The sequence below is a fragment of the Notamacropus eugenii genome, chromosome 5 (genome assembly GCF_028372415.1).
Source record: "Notamacropus eugenii isolate mMacEug1 chromosome 5, mMacEug1.pri_v2, whole genome shotgun sequence".
NCBI classification, from domain to species: domain Eukaryota; kingdom Metazoa; phylum Chordata; class Mammalia; order Diprotodontia; family Macropodidae; genus Notamacropus; species Notamacropus eugenii.
Genome location: NC_092876.1, coordinates 78,454,990 through 78,478,311, shown reverse-complemented (window position 1 = coordinate 78,478,311; position 23,322 = coordinate 78,454,990). Strand labels below are relative to the sequence as shown.

Below are 23,322 nucleotides of genomic sequence, written 5' to 3'. Positions count from 1 at the left end.
ATGGTCACTGGCGGTGCTGCTATTCTTATAAAGGTAATATTTTTAAATTTTGTAATGCTTTACATTGACACACTTTCACATACATTATTATCTCTTTTTATTGTCAATAATAACCCACCTGTATAAAGCATGTTAAGTTTGACAAAAAGCTTTTTTCCCAGCAGCCCTGTGAAGTGGGCTGTAGAAGGGTTATTGTCTCTTATTTTGCCAGATCTCAGCAACTGTAGGGCCTAAGGGTTGAAAGGTGACCTTGCAGGTCAGCCAGTCCACCTCCTTCCCTATTTGGGTGAAGAAAATGGAGGCCCATTCACAGGAACTGACTTGCTCAAGATTACGTTGCTGGTTAATGGTGGAGCTATGATTCAAAAGTTAAGTCCTCTGACTCCAGTCAGGGGCTCTGTTCACTGCTGCCTGACCCAAGGACACATAGCTAGTAATTGACAGGAGTGAGGATATGAACAGAGGTGTTCTGCACCAAGTCCATTGTTCGTTCAAGTCTGTCCCTAAGGGCGTAGTTCCTGCCCTCATGGTAGGGGGATAAGACATGCAAACAGCCACTACAAAGTAGGGCAAGAGAAGCACAGAAGTGACCTATGAGGTCTGAGAAAAAAGGAAAAGGAAAGATAGATCCTAACAGGAGATAATAGAGGCTGCCTCATGGAGGAGATAGCATTAGAACTGAATCCTAAAGGACAAGAAGGATTTCCATGGGCATAGGTGCAAAAAGTGGTACTTGTAGTGGCATGGGTTGGGCCTTTTGTTTTCTGTAAACTGTCTGGAAAGTAGTATCTAAGGTGGTGGCATCATAGAGCTTAGCTGTGGCACCTTAACTTTTTCTTTCTCTCCCATCTCACCTCTATCCACTACCCTTCCTTTCTGTTCCTCTCCTTCCTGATGATTAGTCTACTCTATTATGTAAGCCTTCAGCACAGGATCTAGTATGCCAGACAGCAGTATCTTATGGCATACTAATCTTTCTTGTTGGAGCACTTTTCCAACAAAAAGGTGTACTTTTTATTCTCTTTGATAAGGAGATGGTGGTTAAGGTTAGTGAAGATTTGTGCATCTCTGAGGGATGGACTACATCATGAGATCCTAGGATTTGAGAGTTCAGAAGATTATAGGATCATAGTATTTAGAGGTGGAAAGGGATCTTATTGATCACCTAATTCCCTAAAATCCTTATTTTACAGATAAGGAAACTAAGGCCCTTGGTGTCTGGGCCAAGATCAACATGCAGCTTAAGTGGTGGCAGAGCTGTGATTTGAACTGAGATTCCAGGAATCTCTACTTTTGATTGAATATAATGTATTTGTGGTGTTTCCTTCGAAAGGAAGTGAAACAAATAAAGATCATTGAAGAATCATCCAAAAAAGGAAGGAGAAAAAGAATCTCTGTGCCATTACAGGATGACAGAACCAAGATATCATTTGGTAAAGAGAGTAGAAATGAGCTCAGAGGGAGACTGGACCCTTGCAGGGGGGTCAGAAAGGCCTGACAGCTTTGAGGTAATCTGGTGGGACACCCTGGGCTTACAGTCAGAACACTCAGATCTGGGGGCAGGTTCTGCATCTGTGAAGCTGGGTGATCCTGGGCAAGTCCATTATTTTTCTGGATTTCAGGCTCCTCATTTTTCCAATGAGAGGTCTCTTGACTCTGGAGCTCAGGGTGGAAACAGCTATGAAACTCAGAGGTCAGGGAAGTCAAGCCCACACGCCCAGGTTACACATTGTTTTAGATCTCAGCAGTACTTTTCAGTAAGGAGCAGTCTGTCTTCCTTACCTTGAACAGTTACTGTGGTTCTGAGAATTTTGGATTCATCTTAGGCTTGGTGCTCTGATATAGATAAAGGGGGTGTGTGGGTTGGTAGGTGGTGGGGGATCAAGGGAGGCAGATCTAAGCCAGCTTTTTGAAAATGTAAAAATTGTTCACATATGATAGAACAGGGACATGGGTGGGAACCATCCTCTCTGAGCCATGGAGCAAGCAGCAAGTGACTCATTTCAAAGAATAGAGCATCATAAAAATTTTAATTTAACCATTTTTATAATAATTATGTTCCTGTACAAATCACAGAGTATATGGAGTACTATGTAACTGGCACCTTATTTTTATTGGCTTCCTTGATGCAGCAGGCAATGGAAAGTGAAAAGTTTTTTTAAAAGGGTGCACTAACATAGGCTTTTGGTTAGACACTCACTTAGTTTCAGCAGGTCTTCAGAGGTCTGCATTTTGCATTTAGCCCTTCTAACTCTTCTGTCTCAGCCCTTTGGGGAGGTGGGCCAGGCTGATGGCCTTCCTGTCCAAAAAAAGTCATTTTCTCATCACAACCTTCCCCTTGTTTTTTTTTTTTTTTGTTTGTTTGTTTGTTTTTATAAAACTCATTTTGGGCCTGTACTTGCTATAAAAGACCTTGGCACAAAGGATTACGGCTAGGGCCTGAAGGTTTAGTGTATAGAAACAAGGTAATATGTAATCACATCCTATATTCTTTTGTATTCCTAATGCTTGATGATGTCTGTTACATCTTTTCAGTATCTGGGCATGTCAGTGTTAAGGAAGATTTGATGAGCCTGGTACCTGTCAAGAGCAAGAGCTTCAGAGGTTTCCAGGGGAATCTTTAAAAAATGGAAGATTTTGCTGCTGATGTGTTTTAGAAATGACACAGTTCACTGTCTCCTCTAATTTGAACAAGTGTTAACTGGCTGAATTATTGACAGCCAGATCTCCTTCCCTTTGTGGGGTTTTTGTCTTTTTTTTTTTTGAACTGTTTAAATCATCCCATGTCAAGAGCTCTGTTTCTCTGTCATTTTTGTTCTTCACATCTTCCTGTAAAGGGATTGTCAAGTATGATCAGAGGATTTATATGTGAACGAGATCATAAAGATCACCTAGTGCCCTTCCTCATTCTGCAGAGACCATGGAGGGTAGTAGAGTCAGAAGATCTGGCTCAGACACGTAGTGACTGTATGACTCTGGGCAAGTCCCTCAATAACGTCTTTGACCATCAAGTTAATTCATGTAAAATGGCAATTGTGACATTTGTACTACAATGTCAAAGGGTTAGAGTGAGAAAAGTACTTGTTAATCCATGAAGCTCTCTCTAAGTATGAGAAGTAGTAGTAGTAGTAGTTATTACAATTATAGAGAATGTAGTGGAGGTCAGAGAGTGGATGGGACTTTCACAGTGACCCAGGTGCTAATAGACTTGGAATTTGAACCATATCCTTAAATCCAAATCCAGTGCCCATTCCACTCTGCTAACCTGCCTTACAGGAATAAAAATCTGGGTCTTCATCATACTTATGGGCTTAGTAGTGAGTGCTAGTGGTGTTGCTGCTTCAGGAGGGAATCCAGCACTGGTGGAAGGAAGTTTGCTCTACCCGGAGTCATTGTTCCTGAGTAAAGGCCCAGGGACAGCTCTGAGTATTTTTTCCTCTCCTCTTTCACCAAAAATAGGCATATTTCAGGCCCTGTCTCTACGAGATCATTCCACTCACTCCCTTGGCACTTTTGCCTCTTGGGGATCTCTATGTTAGATCTGTCACCTTTCTAGCTTTGGAAAGTAAGTGTGTGAGGCAGGAACAGTACTTGAACCCAAGTCTGGCACTCAAGCCAGAGACTGCTGGGCTGCTGCCTGTTAGCCTTTGGGAAGAATACTCCAAAAATACAGTGTTCTAACCTTTTTTTCCTTTTAAGGATCTTTCATTGGTATAACAAACTCCTTCTACTAATGTATGTTGACACCTGCTTTGCACCTTAATCTTAGGGAGGTGCCTAGGGTACTAAAATGGGTTAAGTGACTCGGCTGTGGCCTATAATCAGAATGCATCAGAGAAAAAATGGGAGCCCATGTTTTCTCCTTCTACTACACCAAGTTCTTTTCTGAACTTAGTAGAAAGATATTTTTCTTTCCTTTTTTTATGCCTTTTTCTTTCTGAAGTTGCTAAATATTTTGAGAGTTTTGTAGATGAAATTTTTTTTTTTTAACAAGCATTTATTAGGTAGTTAGGTGGCACAGTAGATAAAATGGTGGACCCGGAGGCAAGCAGACTTGAGTTCAAATTCAGCCTCAGACACTTATTTAGATGTGTGACCTGGGGCAAGTCACACACCTCTGCCTTTCTCAGTTTTCTCCTGTGTAAAATGAGTATAATAATAGCCTCTCCTTTCCTGAATTGCTATAAGAATCAAATGAGATAATATTTGTAAAGCTCTGTATATACTAACCATTATTATCATCTCTCCCTTCCTCCTTCCTCCTCTAAAAAAGAAAAGAAAAAAAAACCCTGTTATAACAAGTATGCATTGTCCGGCAAAACAAAGCCATAGATTGGTCATTTCCAAAAATGTATATCTTACCCTATATTTTTAATCCATCATCTCTGTGTCAGGAGGTAAGTGGTGTGTTTCATCTTCAGTTCTCTGGAATTGGGGTTTGTCATTGCAATGATCAGAGTTCTAAAATCTTTCAAAATTGTTTTTTGTTGTGTTCTCGTTGTGCTCTCCTACTTCTGCTCATTTCACTTGGCATCTGATGATAGAATTCTTCCCCATTTTCCTCTGAAACTGTTCATTTCATCATCTGTTATGGCACAATAATATTTCATTACATTCATGAACCATGATTTATTTAGCCATTTAGAGTAGGTGGAAACTCCTAAGAAGTAAAATACAGATGCTAAAAAGCTTTGAGGTTCATGAGGCTTTTTCTTTAGTGATAACCCTGTGAAGTAGGCAGCTTGAACATTATTTCTGTTTGATACGTGAGGATACTGCATCTCTGGAAGGTGACGAGATCTCTCGGTAACTAATTCCTAATGAACTTCCAAGCTGGGCCTTGGACCTATGCTCTCCTAACATACATGTTGGTGTTCTCTCCACTCTTCCAGGCTGCCTCCACAAAACTTAAAGGATGTCTTTGACTTTTTCTTCCTTCCCCAAGAAACATGTGGTTTCCCAAGGCAGATTTCTCACTCAAGTGAAAGTGTCTTTTTTTAAAGCTCTGTCATGCTTTCCTATTTCCAGAAAGATTTGGTACCTTTGGCCTCCTGTGTGACCCATTTTGCAGCAGTATGTGACTCTGAACCAGCCATTTTAGAGCCATTCATAGACCCTGAGACTCCCCCTCACAAATGTTTTTATGCTTGTCAGACCCCTCCCAACACATTCATGGCAAACATGGCAGAAACCGAAGGAGTTAAAGCAGTGTCCTGTGTAGCAGCTGGCCAGACAGTACCAGCAGTGTGTGTCAGAGCACTTGAATGTATTGGTGCCTTTGTCAGATCACATTGGCTAGAGGGCCAGCCAAACTCTCTTACTAGCATCTTACTAAAGGATAGCATAGTTGGAAGGTTGTTGGAAACTGTTGTGGCCTATGTTTTATATCCATGGACTGAAGTAGAGATCTGGGCAGGCTTTGGTAGACGCTACTGCTGTTGGATTTATCTTTCCAAAATCTGAATCGGTGTAGGCTCAGGTCAGGTATCCCCAGACCTTCCCTCAGTCCCCTTAGGTGAAAGAGATCTCTCCCCAAATTGTCCTGGGACATTTTTGCTGATTCTCCTCCTCTCCTTTTGCCATCTGCCTTGTGCTTACTTGTGTCTCAGTTGTTGTAAGCTCCTCTCAGGTCTGTTTCTTTTCTTCTGTTTTCTGTCCTTTGCACACAATAGACACTTAGTCAATGCGTTGAATTGTGGGATGGAAAGCACAAGAGCGGGACCATCTTCCTGACTTTACTACTGGCTTCTCATAAAATGAATTGGTGCTTCATCTTCCCTGTCTTTGGGTTAGAGGCCCAAAGCTGAAATTCAGGTTTGGTTCAAGTCATTAATCTGAGACATTATCAGCAAGCTTTGTTGATGCCGCTTCAGTGGTGCATCTTCCACCTGTGTGGATGAGAGGCACCCCCGACGAGAAAGGTCTTTGGCACTGCTTCCTCCTAGAGGAGGATTTTGTTTCTTTCTTTTTTTTTTTAAATTTTTTTTAAGGGTTTTTTTTTTCTTCCAAATCAATTAATTAATTAATTTAACTTTTAACATTCATTTTCACAAAATTTTGGGTTCCAAATTTTCTCCTCTTTTGTCCCCTCCCCCCACCCCAAAACACCAAGCATTCTAATTGCCCCTATCACCAATCCGCTCTCTCTTCTATCATCCCTCTCTGTCCTTGTCTCCATCTTCTCTTTTGTCCTGTAGGGCCAAATAACTTTCTGTACCCCTTTACCTGTATTTCTTATTTCCTAGTGGCAAGAACAGTACTTGACAGTTGTTCCTAAAACTTTGAGTTCCAACTTCTTTTCCTCCCTCCCTCCTCACCCCTTCCCTTTGGAAGGCAAGCAATTCAATATAGGCCAAATCTGTGTAGTTTTGCAAATGACTTCCATAATAGTCGTGTTGTATCAGACTAACTATATTTCCCTCCATCCTATCCTGTCTCCCATTACTTCTGTTCTCTTTTTTGATCCTGTCCCTCCCCATGAGTGTCGACCTCAAATTGCTCCCTCCTCCGCATGCCCTCCCTTTCATCATCCCCCACCCACCCTGCTTATCCCCTTATCCCCCACTTTCCTGTATGGTAAGATAGGTTTTCATACCAAAATGAGTGTGCATTTTATTCCTTCCTTTAGTGGAATGTGATAAGAGTAAGCTTCATATTTTTCTCTCACCTCCCCTCTTTATCCCTCCACTAATGAGTCTTTTGCTTGCCTCTTTTATGAGAGATAATTTGCCCCATTCCATTTCTCCCTTTCTCCTCCCAATATATTTCTCTCTCACTGCTTGATTTCATTTTTTTAAGATATGATCCCATCCTCTTCAATTCACTCTGTGCACTCTGTCTCTATGTGTGTGTGCGTGTGCATGTGTGTGTGTGTAATCCCACCCAGTACCCAGATACTGAATAGTTTCAAGAGTTACAAATATTGTCTTTCCATGTAGGAATGTAAACAGTTCAACTTTAGTAAGTCCCTGATGACTTCTCTTTGCTCTTTACCTTTTCATGCTTCTCTTGATTCTTGTGTTTGAAAGTCAAATTTTCTTTTCAGCTCTGGTCTTTTCATCAAGAATGCTTGAAAGTCCTCTATTTCATTGAAAGACCAATTTTTCCTCTGAAGTATTATATTCAGTTTTGCTGGGTAGGTGATTCTTGGTTTTAGTCCTAGTTCCTTTGACTTCTGGAATATCCTATTCCATGCCCTTCGATCCCTTAATGTAGAAGCTGCTAGATCTTGTGTTATCCTGATTGTATTTCCACAATACTTGAATTGTTTCTTTCTAGCTGCTTGCAATATTTTCTCCTTGACCTGGGAACTCTGGAATTTGGCCACAGTGTTCCTAGGAATTTCTCTTTTTGGATCTCTTTCAGGAGGTGATCTGTGGATTCCTTGAATACTTATTTTGCCCTCTGGTTCTAGAATCTCAGGGCAGTTTTCCTTGGTAATTTCATGAAAGATGATGTCTAGGCTCTTTTTTTGATCATGGCTTTCAGGTAGTCCCATAATTTCTAAATTGTCACTCCTGGATCTATTTTCCAGGTCAGTTGTTTTTCCAATGAGATATTTCACATTATCTTCCATTTTTTCATTCTTTTGGTTTTGTTTTGTGATTTCTTGGTTTCTCAAAAAGTCATTAGCCTCCATTTGTTCCATTCTAATTTTGGAAGAACTGTTTTCTTCAGTGAGCTTTTGAATCTCCTTTTCCATTTGGCTAATTCTGCTTTTGAAAGCATTCTTCTCCTCGTTGGCTTTTTGAACCTCTTTTGCCAATTGAGTTAGCCTATTTTTCAAGGTGTTATTTTCTTCAGCATTTTTTTGGGTCTCCTTTAGCAGGGTGTTTACTTGTTTTTCATGCTTTGCTTGCATGTCTCTCATTTGTCTTCCCAGTTTTTCCTCCACCTCTCTAACTTAATTTTCAAAATCCTTTTTGAGTTCTTCCATGGCCTGAGCCCATTGAGTGGGCTGGGATACAGAAGCCTTGATTTCTGTGTTTTTCCCTGATGGTAAGCATTGTTCTTTCTCATCAGAAAGAAAGGGAGGAAATACCTGTTCACCAAGAAAGTAACCTTCTGTAGTCTTATTTTTTTTCCCTTTTCTGGGCATTTTCCCAGCCAGTGACTTGACTTCTGAATATTCTCTTCACACCCACTTCACCTCCGGATCCTCCCAGCCAGAGCTTGGGGTCTGAGATTCAAATGCTGATTCCCAGCCTCAGGGCTTTGGGGGGTGGGGCAGGGCTGCTATTCAGTGTGAGATTAAGTTCAGGTGCTCAGGTGGGGGCAGGACCGCCTCACAAGACTCAGTTCCCTCAGGGGGTTTATGCAGAGACCTTCAACAATGGGTCCAGGCCAGGTCTGCTGCTGCCTCCCGAAGGGGCCTGAGTTATGGGGACACCCCACTCCCCTCTCGACCCACCAAAGAGACCCTCTCACTGACCCTTGTCACCTGTGGGTGGAGGGACCTGCGTGGCCGCTGGAGATTACTTCCCTGAAGCCTGCTCGGATCTGCTCCTCTAGGCGCCCTACAGCCAAGGGACTGGGCTCTGGTCAGGTCCGCAGCGGGAAGGACCTTTTGCAAGAGGTTTTCAGGCTGTCTGGAACAGAAATCTCATGCGCTCTGTTGTTCTGTCGCTTCTGCTGCTCCAGAATTTGTTTGGAGTTCTTTTTTACAGATATTTTATGGGCTGCGGGTTCGGAGCTAGCGTATGTGTGTCTTTCTACTCCGCCATCTTGGCTCCGCCCCGAGTATTTTGTTTCTTACTGGGCAGAATGTTGACTCTCCCCCCCCAACAACTAGTCAGTTTTGCCATCTCTTAGGAGGTTGCTGAGGAGAAATTGGGTAGCATTGGCCAGTCACCAAGAGTTCTTTGAAATCCAGTCCAGTTTGGGGTGATATTTAAACAGTGTAAACGATAAATGAAACATGCCGTTTGGGACCTTGGCCGGCCACTTCCTTTTGGGTTAGGCGATTAATAGTGTTCAAGGAGAGAGAAGATGATCAGTAGTCAGGGAATATTATATCAGGAATTCACGTTTCAGGCAAGGGTTGGACTAGATGAAAGAACTCTAGATTGTCAGAGAACCTGGGTTCAGAACCCAAACATGCTACTTGCCTAATGGCATACTTTAGACATTTCTTTAGGAAGGAAGAAAATAGCTACTTATGAAGTACCTACCATGTGCCAAATACTGTGCTAAGCATTTTACAGATATCTCATTTGAACCTCACAACAACTCAAGACATAGCTGCTTTTACTGTCCTCATTTTATAGTTGAGGAAATTGAGGAAGACAGAGGTTAAGTGACTTGCCCAGAGTTACACAGAGTGCTTGAGGGTATATTTGAACTTAGGTTTTCCTGACTCCAGGCCCAACCCTGTATCCATTGTACTACCTACCTGCCTTTTTTGAGTTTCAGCTTCTTCCTTTATAAAATGAGGGGTTTTGAACCAGGTGATCTCTTAAGATCCAACCTGTCTTTATGCCTGTGACCTTTGAGGACTTTGCCAACTGGGATTTTGTAAATCAACTGTTTCTAAAGGTAGGTTAGAATACTGCCCTCTGGTGGTACCTTTAGGGCCAGCCTCATTTACTTCCCCCCAGGTGGGTTTCTCTCAACAGTCTCAACAAACTAATTACTCCTTTACCTTTAACACCAGCAATTGGCTCATTGTCTTTTCCCATTACATCACCACACACTAATGTCATTATGCCTGTTATGAAATTCTTTTAAGTATTGGACACTTTCTCCTTCCCTAGTCCTGAACTTTGGGTAAGTAAAAAAAAATTCTTTGAGGAATTTAAAATCAAAACCCATCACTCCTCCTCTTCATAGCATTCCTAGGATGACCGTGGGCAATTACATGGATGGTTGGTAATTGTCCTTATTTAGTCCTGGCTTTGATCCCTGCTTTGCTTCCCCCAATTTCCCCCCATTTCCCCCTCCCCTTCCCCAAAGAGAAGGAATCCACTCAGCATCTGTACTAGCACTTCTGGGCCTAGAGAATAACAAGTTTGGTCATGTAGCATCCTGTTGTATATACATATTCAACACCACACAAGCACAAGAACACCCCCCCACCCCCAATCCCATTGAAGCAATTCCTACTTACCTTGATGAAGCCTGTCAGTGGTGTGAAACCTTTCCAAATGATTCCCAAATACAGGAATTCTTAGGTTAATAACTTGAATTTCTCTTTCCTTTATGTTTAATTAAGCTATTTTTTTGCCATATAAGTAAGCATTTGCCAGGTAAGCATTTAAGCCACCTGGGGCTATTCACTTATCTCTTTAATATTGCAAAACTTGATAGTCGTGTACAGAATGTAGCTAATCCTTGGCCTCTTGTTCACTTTTCCCTCTTCTACACAAAAGCAGTTGCCTAGAACGGTGTCTTTGGTCTTCTGCTGCCACAATTCCCTATTGTTTCTTGGTGATCTAAACCTTGAGCTGCTTTGGGATTCTGATACCTCAGTTGTTGGTGTTGGCTTAGTGCCACACAGCAAGATTCAGGTTGGGAAGGAACTGGAAAGTGGTTATAGGTTAGTAACTTCATACCCACTTTCTAATGTTAGCTCTTAGATCCTTTTGGTAAAACCATGAGAATCACCCCATGCCTTAAAAAACAATATTCCTAAACACAGAGATCATGATAAGGTCTTCAAACAATTGATGAGATTTGAGCCCTCCTTTTAAGGCTCTTGGGTATGATTTTTATTGCAGTTGGTTTTGACTAGAGAATGTCTAATAAACTATCTTTGGTTCTCTGGATTCTATGGCCTGGTATGGGAAAAGCACAGATTTCCTCAGGAAGGTGGATAACATTGGGGTAAATTTTCAATGGGATCTTTTCCTTGTAGACTAGAAACTAAAGACCCCAAATTGATATTAAAATTGTTTTGGTTTTTTTTTTCTGGAGGTGGGGTGTAATTCTATCTGGCATTTACATGATACCTTGTGACTTACAAGATGCTTTACAGATTTTCATTTGACCTTCAGCACAGTCCTATAAAGTAAATTATACTAGTATTAATATCCTTTTTATGCATGAGGAAATTGAGGCATAGAGAAGTTAAGAGGAATCTAGATTGAAACTCCAATGTCCTGGAAACAAATAATTCTGTGAGACCACAGTTGCTCAGTTTGAGGTCCCCTAGAGTTCTTTAGTGGAAGCTATTTCAGGTTGAGTTCCTTGGTAGTTACTGTAATACAGATGGGAGAGAAGAGCAGACCTTGCTATTCTCCATGTTACAGGGTTTATCTGGTCTGGAAGCCTTGCTTCCTCCACACATGTTTTCAACTGAACATATGAGTTAATAGATTAAAATTTCACAAAGAAAGAGGTGAATTGGGATTTTAAATTATCTCTAAACGGCTTGATCTTTGCTGTACCTCTCTCCTTGTAATATTTTGGATGTATGTTTATTCCACAGTTACCAGGATGTCCACTGATGGAGGATTTGGCAGTACCAGCAGCAGTGATGCTCAGCAGAGCCTACAGTCCTTTTGGCCTCGTGTCATGGAAGAAATCCGAAATCTGACAGTGGTAAGGAAGATGAACAACCTTGTTCGCATCTGCAGGTTTGAAAGCCAGACAAACTCCAGTATGATGAAATATAGTAAAGACAAAATCCATTACTTGGACTTAACAGTAACAACAATATTGTATAGGTAAAGGATGGGGTAGCAATTCACATAAAAAAGACTGGGAGAGATCTTAGTGGACTTATATATGTCAGCAGTATAACATAGCAATGACGGAAAGCTGATATAATTTTTACTGTGTTTTTATAGATGCAGGATCCAGAAAAGCCCAAGTGATAGGGCCATACTGCTCTGTCTTAAGCAGAGCCTCTCTGGAACATTTTGCTGAGTTTGAGCACTATGTTTTAGGAATTGACTGATAACCTAAATGGGTCTAGAAGAGATTGTTCAGGATGGTGGTGGTGTCTTCCTGCTGTATGAAAATTGTCGGGAGGAACTGGAGATATTTAAGCCTGGAGGGAAAGAAGATTTAGAGAAGAGACCTGATCTCTGCTTTTTAAAATTTGAAGTGCTGCATCATGGGGGAGGGATTAGATATGTTCTGTTGGGCAGAACTAGGAAAAACGCATAGAAGTTGCAAGAAGGTTGATTTCGGCTTGACGTAAAGAAAAGCTTCTTAACTCATGGTTTGGTTCTAAAATAGAACCAACTGATTTGACATAGTGGGCTTCCTATCGCTGGCTGCTGTCATGTGGGAGTTAGGGAGCACTGTGGAAGGGATTCCTGAGGCCTAAACACAGCTTCTGAGCTTCTTCCAGCTAAGATCCTGTGATAAAAGTGCTAAAAATGTGTGTAGAAGTAGCCTGGAAAGGCATCTTGTATTTTTAATTTCAAATTTGTTTCCAGAATACAGCACAAGATTAGAAAAAAAACAAACCAAAAAACCATCTTCATCTCTAACCTTTTTAGGTAGAAGTTAATTAAATTAAATAAGCTATTTAAAGTAGCAAAACCTTCTTCACAATAACCCCCCTGTCAGGTAAGATACTACAAATATTTTTATCTCTGTTTTACATATGAGGAAGTTAAGTTTCACAGAACTGAGAGGAAAAGATGGAAAAGAGCAGTTTGTGGAGTCACATGACTCAAGAGGCATCACAGTGAATGTTGTGGGAAGATTACTGGCTTGGCAGGGCAGAGATTTTGGGCCTACGTCCTGGTTAGGAAGACCTGGTTCTAATCTAGCTGTAGACACTGACTGACTGTGTGAACTTGGGTAAGTCATCTGACCTGTTTAACCTCAGTTTCTTCAACTGTGAAATGGGGAAAATAATAGCCATCTACCCCTCAGGGTTATTGTGAGGGTCAGATGAGGTAATACTGGTAAAGCACTTAGCACAGTGCTGGCACATAGTAGGTGCTGTATACATGCTAGGTGCTTATCATCTAAACTTTACCAGTTGTGGGAACTGGGGCAAGTATCTTTACACCTGAGCACTAGTTTCCTCTTGTATAAAAAAAAGGTAATAATACCTGGATCTCAGACAAGGGCAGAGGCATGTATAAGTGCTGGTTTTGGCCTTCTTTCTCTCCTGCAACTATGATTACTCTTTGCTCAGCCATATTGTTTAGTCTTTCCTGGACGCACTGAAGACCCATTGAGAGCATGTGCAGGAAAACCCCTGTAAGTTGTAGAGAGCTCCATAAGCAGTGGAAGATAGTGGTATTTGTGGTATTGCCTTTATCCCTCTTGCTTAGATCATCTTATCCTCATGGCCACTCTAGCCTGAGGAGGCCAGTTATGTGAGAGGGAGGTCTCCACAGTGATCGTAGCCAGATCCATCACAGATTTAACTAAAGGATTCTGGCTTCTTTTGTAATGATAATTGTGCCTTAGATTTTTAGAGGGCTTATTTCTTAACCCCAAGCTGTGTTTCTTCACTTGGTGAAAAAGATTGGGCGGTTAAGAGGAGTTGACCTCTCTCTCTGTCTCAGGTTTTTGAGCCTGCAACTCTGTTTCTCTGTAAGAAACAGGATTTGCCTGTACTGAAGGTCCTAAGGAACCTCAGGTTACCCTGAGTTTTCAGAAGCTGTACCAACAGGGTATGAGCTCTAGCTGGCTCTCTCCAGTCAGAAAAGCTTCTAGCCCAGTAAGAGATGCCTAATCCTACTGTCTAGGAGTCAGCCTAACAAAGTTCAGAAAGGCTCATTACCAGAAAGATGGCAGCCACTGGGGGATGAATTTTTTTTCTTGTTTTTTTTTTTTTTTAAATTATTTTATTTGTTTTCAGTGTTCTGCAAATCACTTCCATATATCTTAGATTTTTTTTCCCTCCCTCCCTCTCCTTCCCATCTCTCTCCCTCCCATCTCTCTCCCCACTCCCTCCCTGAGATGGTGTACAATCTAATATAGGTTCTACTCATACATTCCTATTAAATATATTTTCACCTTAGTCATGTTGCATAGAATAATTAAAATGCATGGGAGAAACCATAAAACAGAACAAAACATAATGCAAAAGAAAATGATCTGCTTCTCTGCGATCCAGTTCCATAGTTCTTTCTCTGGATGTGGAAGGTGTTTTGCCTCAAGAGTTCATTGGGAATTTTTTAAGTCCTTGCACTGCAATGAAGTACTAAGCCTATCAGAAAAATTCCATGCACACTGTGGTTGTTGCTGTGTACAAAGTTCTCCTGGTTCTGCTCCTTTCGCTCAGCATCAGTTCATAAAAGTCCTTCCAGGTCTCTCTGAAGTCTTCCTGTTCATCATTTCTTATAGCACAATAGTATTCCATTACATTCATATAATTTGTTCAGCCATTCCCCAATTGATGGGCATCCTCTTGATTTCCAGTTTTTGGCCACCACAAAGAGAGCTGCTATAAATATTTTTGTACATGTGAGACCCTTTTCCATTTCTTTTATCTCTTTGGGATACAGTCCCAGAAGCAATATAGCTGGGTCAAAGGGTAAGCACATTTTTGTAGCCCTTTGACCGTAGTTCCAAACTGCTCTCCGGAACTGTTGGATCAGCTCACAGCTCCACCAACAATGAATTAGTGTTCCAACTCTCTGGGGGATGAATTTTTTCACCCAGAGTAACTTAAGAAGATCATAACACTAATTGGCAAATCTGTCTCAATAAAGGGAATACTCATAACAAGAAAACTATAGATACTTGAAGTATTGAAGTGTATAGGCACAAATAACCAGTAAGATAGAGCAAATAGTAGAAAACAGTTTTATTCCCTTAGCTTTGGGTCTCAGTTATTTAATCTGTAAAACAAAGGTGTGGGACTAGATGATGTCCCTTCCTACTCTCTATCTATGATGTTGTGGACTTTTTGTGAAACTTGTGAAAAAGATTTTATTGAAGAAAATATTCCATGTTGAATATTGAATTTCACATTTTCCCTCAAAATCTACATAAAATATATTCCCCAAAATGAGTATTTTTTAGCTTATTCCTGTAATTTTTCTTCCTTTCAACATGATCCCATTTTAACAGATTTACTTCTATGTTCAGGTAGACTCAACTAAAGTCCCTCAGGGCTTCAGGTTTCAAGTCCACTGTGTTTTGTGATATACCCCTCATCTTCCCTAACTACCTGCAGCTGAAATAGAAAAGAAACTAAAGTGAAAAAAGTGGGTTAGTCAGTTTTCTTTGGTATTGTGCTCCCAACAAACTATAAAAATACCTTTGGGTTTGTGAGTCACTCTCAAAGTTCCTTGTTGTTGCTGGAGACTATCAAGTGTGAAAATTTTCAGGCCAGAGCCCCCTCCATTCTTGGTGCAGAGTTGTGCTCAGACCCTGATGTTAGATACATTGACATTCAGGAATAGGAAAGTGACCAGAGGAGTGTTCAAGCGCAGACCTTTGCTTTCTTCTCTGCCTTCTGTCAAGTTTTGATTGTGTCATACTTTGTTTACTTTTGCAAACTTATTTGCTGACAAAACAGATTTCATTGTTGACATAGGATTGAAATGGTATGTTACAGAGAGGTTAAGACTACTTTGAGGCATCCTGTTTTGTTGGGGAGGATGACAGCAGGAAAAAGAGATAACATTTGAACATTAATTTATTGAAAAGTGACTGAAATTTCCCTTTGAAAAAGACCCTATCCTTAAGACACATTCTTATTTTTCACCCCAGTCTCTGTTGCATTTCTAAGCCCTTGACATGAAACCTCACTGTGCCACATTTTCAGTCCAGAAAGGTCATGTCTGAAGTTGTTTCTCCAAATGAGAACTATCTCTTTGCCTATATCAAAAACAATAGTGGTTCTCAGTGGTTTTGATCTGAGGAACCCTTTATACTTTTGAGGAATGACCCCAAGAGCTTTTGTTACGTGGGTTTTAGCTGTCTAATGATAGCATTAGAATGAAAACTGATAGATTTTAAAATATTTCTTCATGTAAATAATAATAAACCCATTACATGTTATCATAAATAATAGTTTATGAAAGCTAGTTTCCAAACCAACAAAAATATAGTGAAGAAGCGTGACTGACTGTGTTTCACACACTTGGGTAAATCTTTCGAGTGTTTGGCTTCATAGAAGACTGCTGGATTCTCATACCTGCTTCTTCATGCAGTTTCTTACAATATATATTTTAGTTGAAATATATGAAGAAAATCTGGCTTCACACAGATGAATAGTTGGGAAAGGGAGAATTATTTTAATAGCTTTTTGAAATTATTATGACTATTCTTTGATATTACCCCAAAACTTGACATGTGGTAGGACCTTCAATATAGTTGCATTGTGCCATCTGAAACTACATCAATTAGCTTTTCCTGCTCTGTTTGTCACATTAAAATCCATTGGTCAGTCATACACTTTGAATGGATTTTTTAATCCATGCATGATTTTGTAACATCATTTGGAAAACATTGATTCGTCGAGTTTTACGATTCTTCCAAATGTTGACATTATTTAATATTGCCTTTCTCATCCGAAAAGTCTTTCAGTATTTGGAAGCCTTCAAGCTTGCAATGGTTGATACAAGTTTTCCACAATTCTAATTTTTACTTGAAAGCTCTAATTTTATTATTTGCAACAAAAACTGTCAGTTGTTTTTCTTCAGGTGACAGGCTCACTTCATTCATTTTCAAGAAAATGTCTGCCAAGTACCTAAGTATGAATAATGATGTTAGTCAGCCATTCTCTCAAGTAAAAGTGGTGTTCAGTGAAAAAAGTGGCCAGTTCCACTCATAGCTCAAATCACTCACATATTTTGTCCTCAAGACTGCCTTCATACCTTGGTATGCTCACAAGTGCATACTTTACATTTTGCCACATAGGATATTAAAAGACATCTATTCAAGGGTTAGAATTCAATACAATTGATAATTTTTATTGCTTCATCAAGGACATTCTTGAGTGAACCTGGCATTTTTTTTGCTTCAGGTGGGTGGCGGTAAAGAATACAGTGACTACTAGTACAGTTTGGTGCCATAGCTTTGATTTGTGCTCAGACACCAACAGATCCACTCACGCTATCAATGCAAATGTCAGTGTAGTTGTCCCAGGATAACTCAGGAGAGTCAAAAAAGTTATTCAATATTTTGAATGGTTTAGTACTGCTTCTTTTTGTTGCCAAGCATTCACATAAAAGATCTTTTACGATAATTAGTTGGTGGTGACTTGAGAAGAATACAAGCACAACATCAAGTCCCACCATGCCTCCAGCTTCGTCCATTTGTAAGTCAGAAGTACCATTCTGCAGACTGAGCTGTTAATTCAGTCTTCATGTGTGCAGTCAAATCCACTGTACACTTGTGAGAAAGGTAAATGATATCTTAGTATTCTTATGAAAATTGTTTGGTCTTCTTGACCCTCCGAGACCCTTGGGTCACACTTTGAGCACAGTGATTTCATCTCCAGTGTGGGGCTGTGCTCTTGGCTGTTTGTTGTTTGATATAGTCTAATGGCTTGGGGAAAAGTAGAGATGAGATCTTCTAGGGTGGATGGCTAACGTAGAATGTCTGAGTCAGAACCTAGAGAGACAAGCATTGGCCACATGTAATGAGATGAAATTCAGTAGGGATTAATTAATGAATAAGGGATTAAAGCTTCACATCTGGGTTCAGGAAATCAGTTTTTTAAGTACAAAGTGGGGGGGATGACTAGCATTTCATCTGAAAAATAACGGAATGATAGTGAGCCTCAGACTTTGCACAAGTTAACAGTGTGGTAAGATTGAAAAGAGCTGACAGGATCTTTGGCTGCATAAATAAAGGTTTCCTATCTAGTCCTTGGAAGGAGGCAGCAATACTGTACTGCGCTCTGGTCAGGTGCCACATGAGATAGGCAGAGAACGTTGGCAATCAAGAGAGTATTCAGAGGGCTCTGAGAACGGTGAAGGGCCCTTGAGATTATGCCAAGTGAGGGGGGGGATTGAAGGAAATGGGCATGGTGAGCATGGAGAAGAGAGGATTTGTGTAGTATTTAAGGGCTGTTTCATGGAGGAAGAACTAGACGTGTTCTGTTTGGCCCCAGAGGGCAGAAGTAGCAGTGGGTAGAAGTTATAAAGAGGTACTTTTGTAAAAGTGGAAGGGGCTACCCCAGAGATCACTCACTTTCCCCTCTAGGCATTTTCAAGTAAAGGCTGGCTGACCACTTTTTGGATCAGTGATGGGGAATTCTTAATCAGGTACAAGTTAAACTATGTGGCTGCTGGAGTCTCTGACTTCTGAGAGATGATAAAATTCCTCTTCTTGTGTGCTTTAGGCTTACAAAGTGCTTATCTTGTCACAGCCCTGTGAAACAGGGAGCACAGAGATCACTATCCTCATTTTATAGATGAGGAAAGAGGCTTAGAGGAAAAGTAGATTAGAATCATAGGAAGATCGATCTTTAGAACAGGAAAGAGCCTATGTGTCCAGAATCCAGACTTTTTCTCTGGATGCCCCTCCATGATTGGGATTCTCTCCCTCTTCACTTCTGCTTCTTGGCTTCCCTAGCTTCAAGTCATAGCTAAAGTCCCACTTTCTATAGGAAGCCTTTCCCAAACCCCATTAATGCTGGTACCTTCCCTCTGCTGGCATTCTCCACCTCATCCTATCTAGATAGCTTGTCTCTTCCATTAGAATGTGAGGTCTCAGAGACCAGGGACTGTCTTCTACTCCTCTTTACATCCCCAGTACTTAGCACAATGCTGGACACATAATAAGTGCTTAATAAATGCTTATTGACTGACTGTAGAGATCAGTTAGTCTAAACTATACAATTTTATAGATTCAGGAACTGAGGCCCAGGGAGATACTACCTTTCCTAAGATCATATAGCTAATAAGGAGCAGAGTTGGGGTTCAGACCCAGGCCTACTACTGCCAAGTTTGTTGCTCTTCTGCTGCATCTCTGTGCATATCTGCCTTTGACCTCGGCCTTTCTTTCTAAAACCAGAGAACTGCAGTTAATGACATTTCTTCTTCCAAATGAACAACAGGAAATGCTGGTTCCGGTCACTAGGTGCAGAGTGCCCCACAGAAGAGATTCAGCCTTAGTCCCAGCTTGGCCATCACTTTCACTTTCCTCCTAACAGCTTTGCAATTGTCTTTAAATCCAGATGGCTTCTCATTTGAGTGGAAATTAGTTAAAAGCCACAGCACACAAAGATTGTCCAGAGGTAAGATGCTGTGTTCCTGCTTGGTTACTGAGAAGAATAGTCAAGGGACCTCTTTTTGGAATTGAACATTCAGCTTCCTGCACCTCCTGGGAGATAGTAGAGAAAAAAAGGCTAGCTTTGCCCTCTGGTGATTGCTGCTAAAAGCTGAGTTTCAGAAAGAAAACATTTCAAGATCTTATTCTCTTGCAGTCAGTCAGTCTCTCTCTCTCTCTCTCTCTCTCTCTCTCTCTCTCTCTCTCTCTCTCTCTCTCTCTCTCTCTCTCTCTCTCTCTCTCCTCTCCCTCCCTCTCTCCCTCTCCCTCTCCCTCCCCCCCCCCCCCCCCTAATCGATATGCTAAGTTACTCACCTTCTCCATGATAGTGACACTTCTGATATTCAGCCAGATTGCCATACTGTTGCTGGAATAACAGGCAGGAGGGCCAGTTACCAAAACTTCTCTGTAGTCCAAGCCCTTCCTTCCTCATCTTAGAATTGTGAATCCTCAGCCTCTGGAGAGAATGGGTAACAGTGTTGGAGTAGGGAGCTCTTGAAGAGAAGCCTACTGAGTCTCATCACAGTTTGATACTTCAGAGGTACTTGAGCACAACTGGGACTAATTGACTTTTCTTTGGCTCACAGCTCCCATTTGGTTTCATCCAGAGGTAGTGTCATGTATTCACTTGGTGAGACTCGGCAGTTTTGCATCTCAGGAGTGCCATGGCAGCTATTTTGAGGGGTTGGTCAGATAAGGGAGAATTAACCCTTTCTTCACTCTGTGCCCCCCCTTCCCTCCCACTTTGCTGGCAATTTTTCTTTCTTGAAAACTAATGTTAGAGCTTTTAGATGCCATCAATAGATAAAGAAGAAGAAGCCCTGATCTTCTCTGAGCTTGGATCAGAGATAGGGTAGTACAGTGTTGTAATAGTTTTGGGCTTTATAGACCATGGTCACAGAGATTGGGGGGTAGATTGATTACCTAAGACTTTTGAAACATCATGGATTGATACTTTGGCCTAAGTTAGGAGTCCCTGCATTTCAGGATTTAACCATAAACTCTTGTTTTTAAGGTTTTGCTGGTGTCTTTTGTTTTTTTTGTGCTACAATCATTTCCCAGTATTCTCCTTCCCTCCACCCCCAGTTCCAACACACTGAACACTGAAAAGAGTGCAGGATTTTTTTCACATTTAATTTTATTTTTTCTCAATTACTTGTAAACAAAAATGTTTACCATTTTTTTTTATTTTGAGTTTCCAACTTCTGCTCCTTTCCCTCTCTGCTCATTGAAAAGGCAAACAGTTTGATATAGTTATACAAGTGTAGTCATGCAAAAAAATTCCACATCAGTTATGTTGTGAAAAAAAATTATAGACACCCCCCCCCCCCCAAACCACAAGAAAAATAAAGATAGTTTTAAAAAGTTTGCTTCAGTCTGCATTCAGACTCCATCAGTTCTTTCTATGGGGATGGATAGCATTTTCCATCCTAAGTCCTTCAGAATTATTTTGGATCATTATATTGCTGAGAATAAGTCACCCACATCTTTATAATGTTGCTGTTGCTGTGTTCAGTATTCTCCTGGCTCTGTTCATTTCACTTTGCATCAGATGTTCGTGGAAGTTTTACCAGATTTTTCTGAAACCATCTTGCTTATCCCCATCACAGTCATAATACAGCTCATTTAGCCATTCCCCAGTTGATGAGCATCGCCTCAAGTTCCAGTTCTTTGCCACCAGAAAAGAACCACTATAAATATTTTTGTACCTATAGATACTTTTCCTTTTTGTTTTTTATCTCTTTGGGATACTAGTGTGGGGGAGCTAGTAGTAATGTTGCTGGTTCAAAGAGTGTGCATCATTTTTATAGTCCTTTTGGCATAGTCCCAAATTGCTCTCCAGAACGATCCAATCAGTTCATAATTCTACTAGCAGTGCATTAGCGTCCCCAGTTTTTTCACATCCCTGCCAACATCTAACATTTTCCTTTTTGTCATATTAGCCATTCTCATAGTTGTGAGCTGGTACCTTAGAGTTGTTTTAATTTGCATTTCTCTCATCAATAGTGATTTAGAGCATTTTTTCACATGACTGTAGGTTGCTTTGATTTCGTCTTTGGAAAAATACCTGTTCATGTGGCTTATGTTCTTACAAATTTGACTCAGTTCTCTATATATTTGAGAAATGAGGCCTTTATGAGAGTTACTTACTGTAAAAATTTCCTGTTTTCTGCTTTAAATTTTATTTACTTTGGTTTTGTTTGTGTAAAACCTTTTTAATTTAATATAATAAAAAGTGATCCATTTTACATTTTGTAATGCCTCTATATCTTGTTTGTTCCTATTTTCTTCCATTATCCATAGATCTGACCGGTAGACTATTCTGTGCTTTCCTAATTTGCTTATGGTATCACCCTTTGTGTGTAAATCGTGTACCCGTTTTGGCCTTCTCTTGGTATACAGTGTAAGGCGTTGGTTTATATCTAGTTTCTACCATACTGTTTTCCAGTTTTCCTAGCAGTTTTTGTCCCAGAAGCTTGAAACGCTAGGTTACTTTCTATTCCACTGATCCACCGTTCTGTTTCTTAGCAGACTGTTTTGATGATTGTGGTGCTTTTTAATACAGTTTGAGATCTAGTACTGCTAAGCCACCTTCCTTCACATTTTTCCTTTGATTCTGTTGATATTCTTGACCTTTTGTTCTTCCAGATGAATTTGTTAATGTTTTTTTTAGTTCTATAAATAATTTTTGGTATTCTGGTATGGCCTGAATAAATAAATTAATTTAGGTATAATTGTCATTGTTATTCTGTTGTCTCGGCCTACTGATAAGCAGTTGATATATTTTCACTTGTTTAGATCTGACTTTATTTGTGAAAAGTGTTTTGTAATTGTGTTCATATACTTCCTGGATTTGGCTTGGCATGCAGACTTCCAGGTATTTTACATTGTCTCCAGTTATTTTAAATGGAATTTCTCTTTCTGTTGAGTGCAGGATTTAGAATCAGAGGACTTGGGTTTAAATTTCGGTTCTGTTGAGATGACTTTGGGCAAGTCATTTAACATCTCTGGGACTCATTTTTCTCATCTGTAAAATGAGGAAGTTGGACTAGATAACCTTTGAGGTCCCTTTCAGTTGAGCAAAAGCTGCCAACAGAATGACGGTATGTACCAACAGCAAAGTCTGACAGTGTGAGCAGCAGTCCATGTTTGTAGTCTTCTGTCTTTTTACCAAGGGTTAGGAAGTGTGTTTTATTTAGTCTCCAGGACCATAATTATGTATCATTATACCTTCTTTAACAATAGATTTTTATTGATATTTTGTTTTTCTATCACCTGGGTTTCTCATATACTCTTCTCCCAGAGATGGAGCCCTTTTAACAGAACTTTTTTAAATTCAACAAAGGCGCTCAACACATTGAAGAAAACATTTGGTATCATATGCAGTGTAAAGAGGGGAAAGTTTGCAGAAGTAGAGAGTTAGCCAGTGTGGCAAAGGGCCAGAAGTTCAGGAACCTGTGTTTTATTCCTCATTCTCTCATTAATAACAACTAATGTTTATTTAACATTCTGAGATTTTCAACAGCCTTTACTGAAGCCTTGTGAAATAACTAGTCCTGTATTACCTCATTTTATAAATGAAGAAATAGGTTCAGGGACATAAAGGACTCACCCATGTCACATGACTAGCAGGTCCCACAGGTGGGGGTTCAAACTAAGGGTTGTCAACTCCAAGCCTAGCACTCCTCCCTGTGCTACTTACCTAATTGTGTGACTATGGGTAAATCCTTTTCCTATTCGTGGACCATTTTCCACTAACATAGGACTAGATGGCTTCTATGGTTTCTTTCTTAGTCACAAGGCCTCTGAGGTACCCAGACCAGTTGGTGATGCAAGGAAAGAACATGACCTCTTCTCAGTCACTGCAAAGATTCTGGAATAATTTAGTGATCTCCAGATTTGGGGAAAGGATAAAATAGCTTTTTCTTTTTAAAAAGTTGAGGAGTCCCTTACTTAGAGTAAAATCCTTCTGCCTTTTCGCTTCAGTTTGCCCAGATGTAAAATGGGATTAATAGTAATTTTTTCATTGATACGCCCTCTCCCCCCTCCCTTGCCCTACTCCCTAATTTAATTCAGGAAATTGATTCATTATCTCTGAAGTACATTGAATTTAGTGGAAAAATAACACTATTATGAAATGATATTTTCTATTTATTAATTAGGTTTGGCTTGCTATTAGTA

General features: G+C 40.4%; 1 protein-coding gene across 15 annotated transcripts in view; it reads left to right on the top strand.

The window, feature by feature from the left end:
- NFYC (nuclear transcription factor Y subunit gamma) overlaps positions 1-23,322 on the top strand; it is a 96,921-nt gene that overhangs the window by 47,414 nt on the left and 26,185 nt on the right. For all 15 annotated transcript variants that reach the window (XM_072609916.1, XM_072609911.1, XM_072609915.1 and 12 more), the window contains one exon: positions 11,426-11,538. In XM_072609916.1, coding sequence (XP_072466017.1) covers positions 11,434-11,538 — 105 coding nt within the window. In that variant the 5' untranslated portion in view covers positions 11,426-11,433. The remainder of the gene's footprint in view (positions 1-11,425; positions 11,539-23,322) is intronic.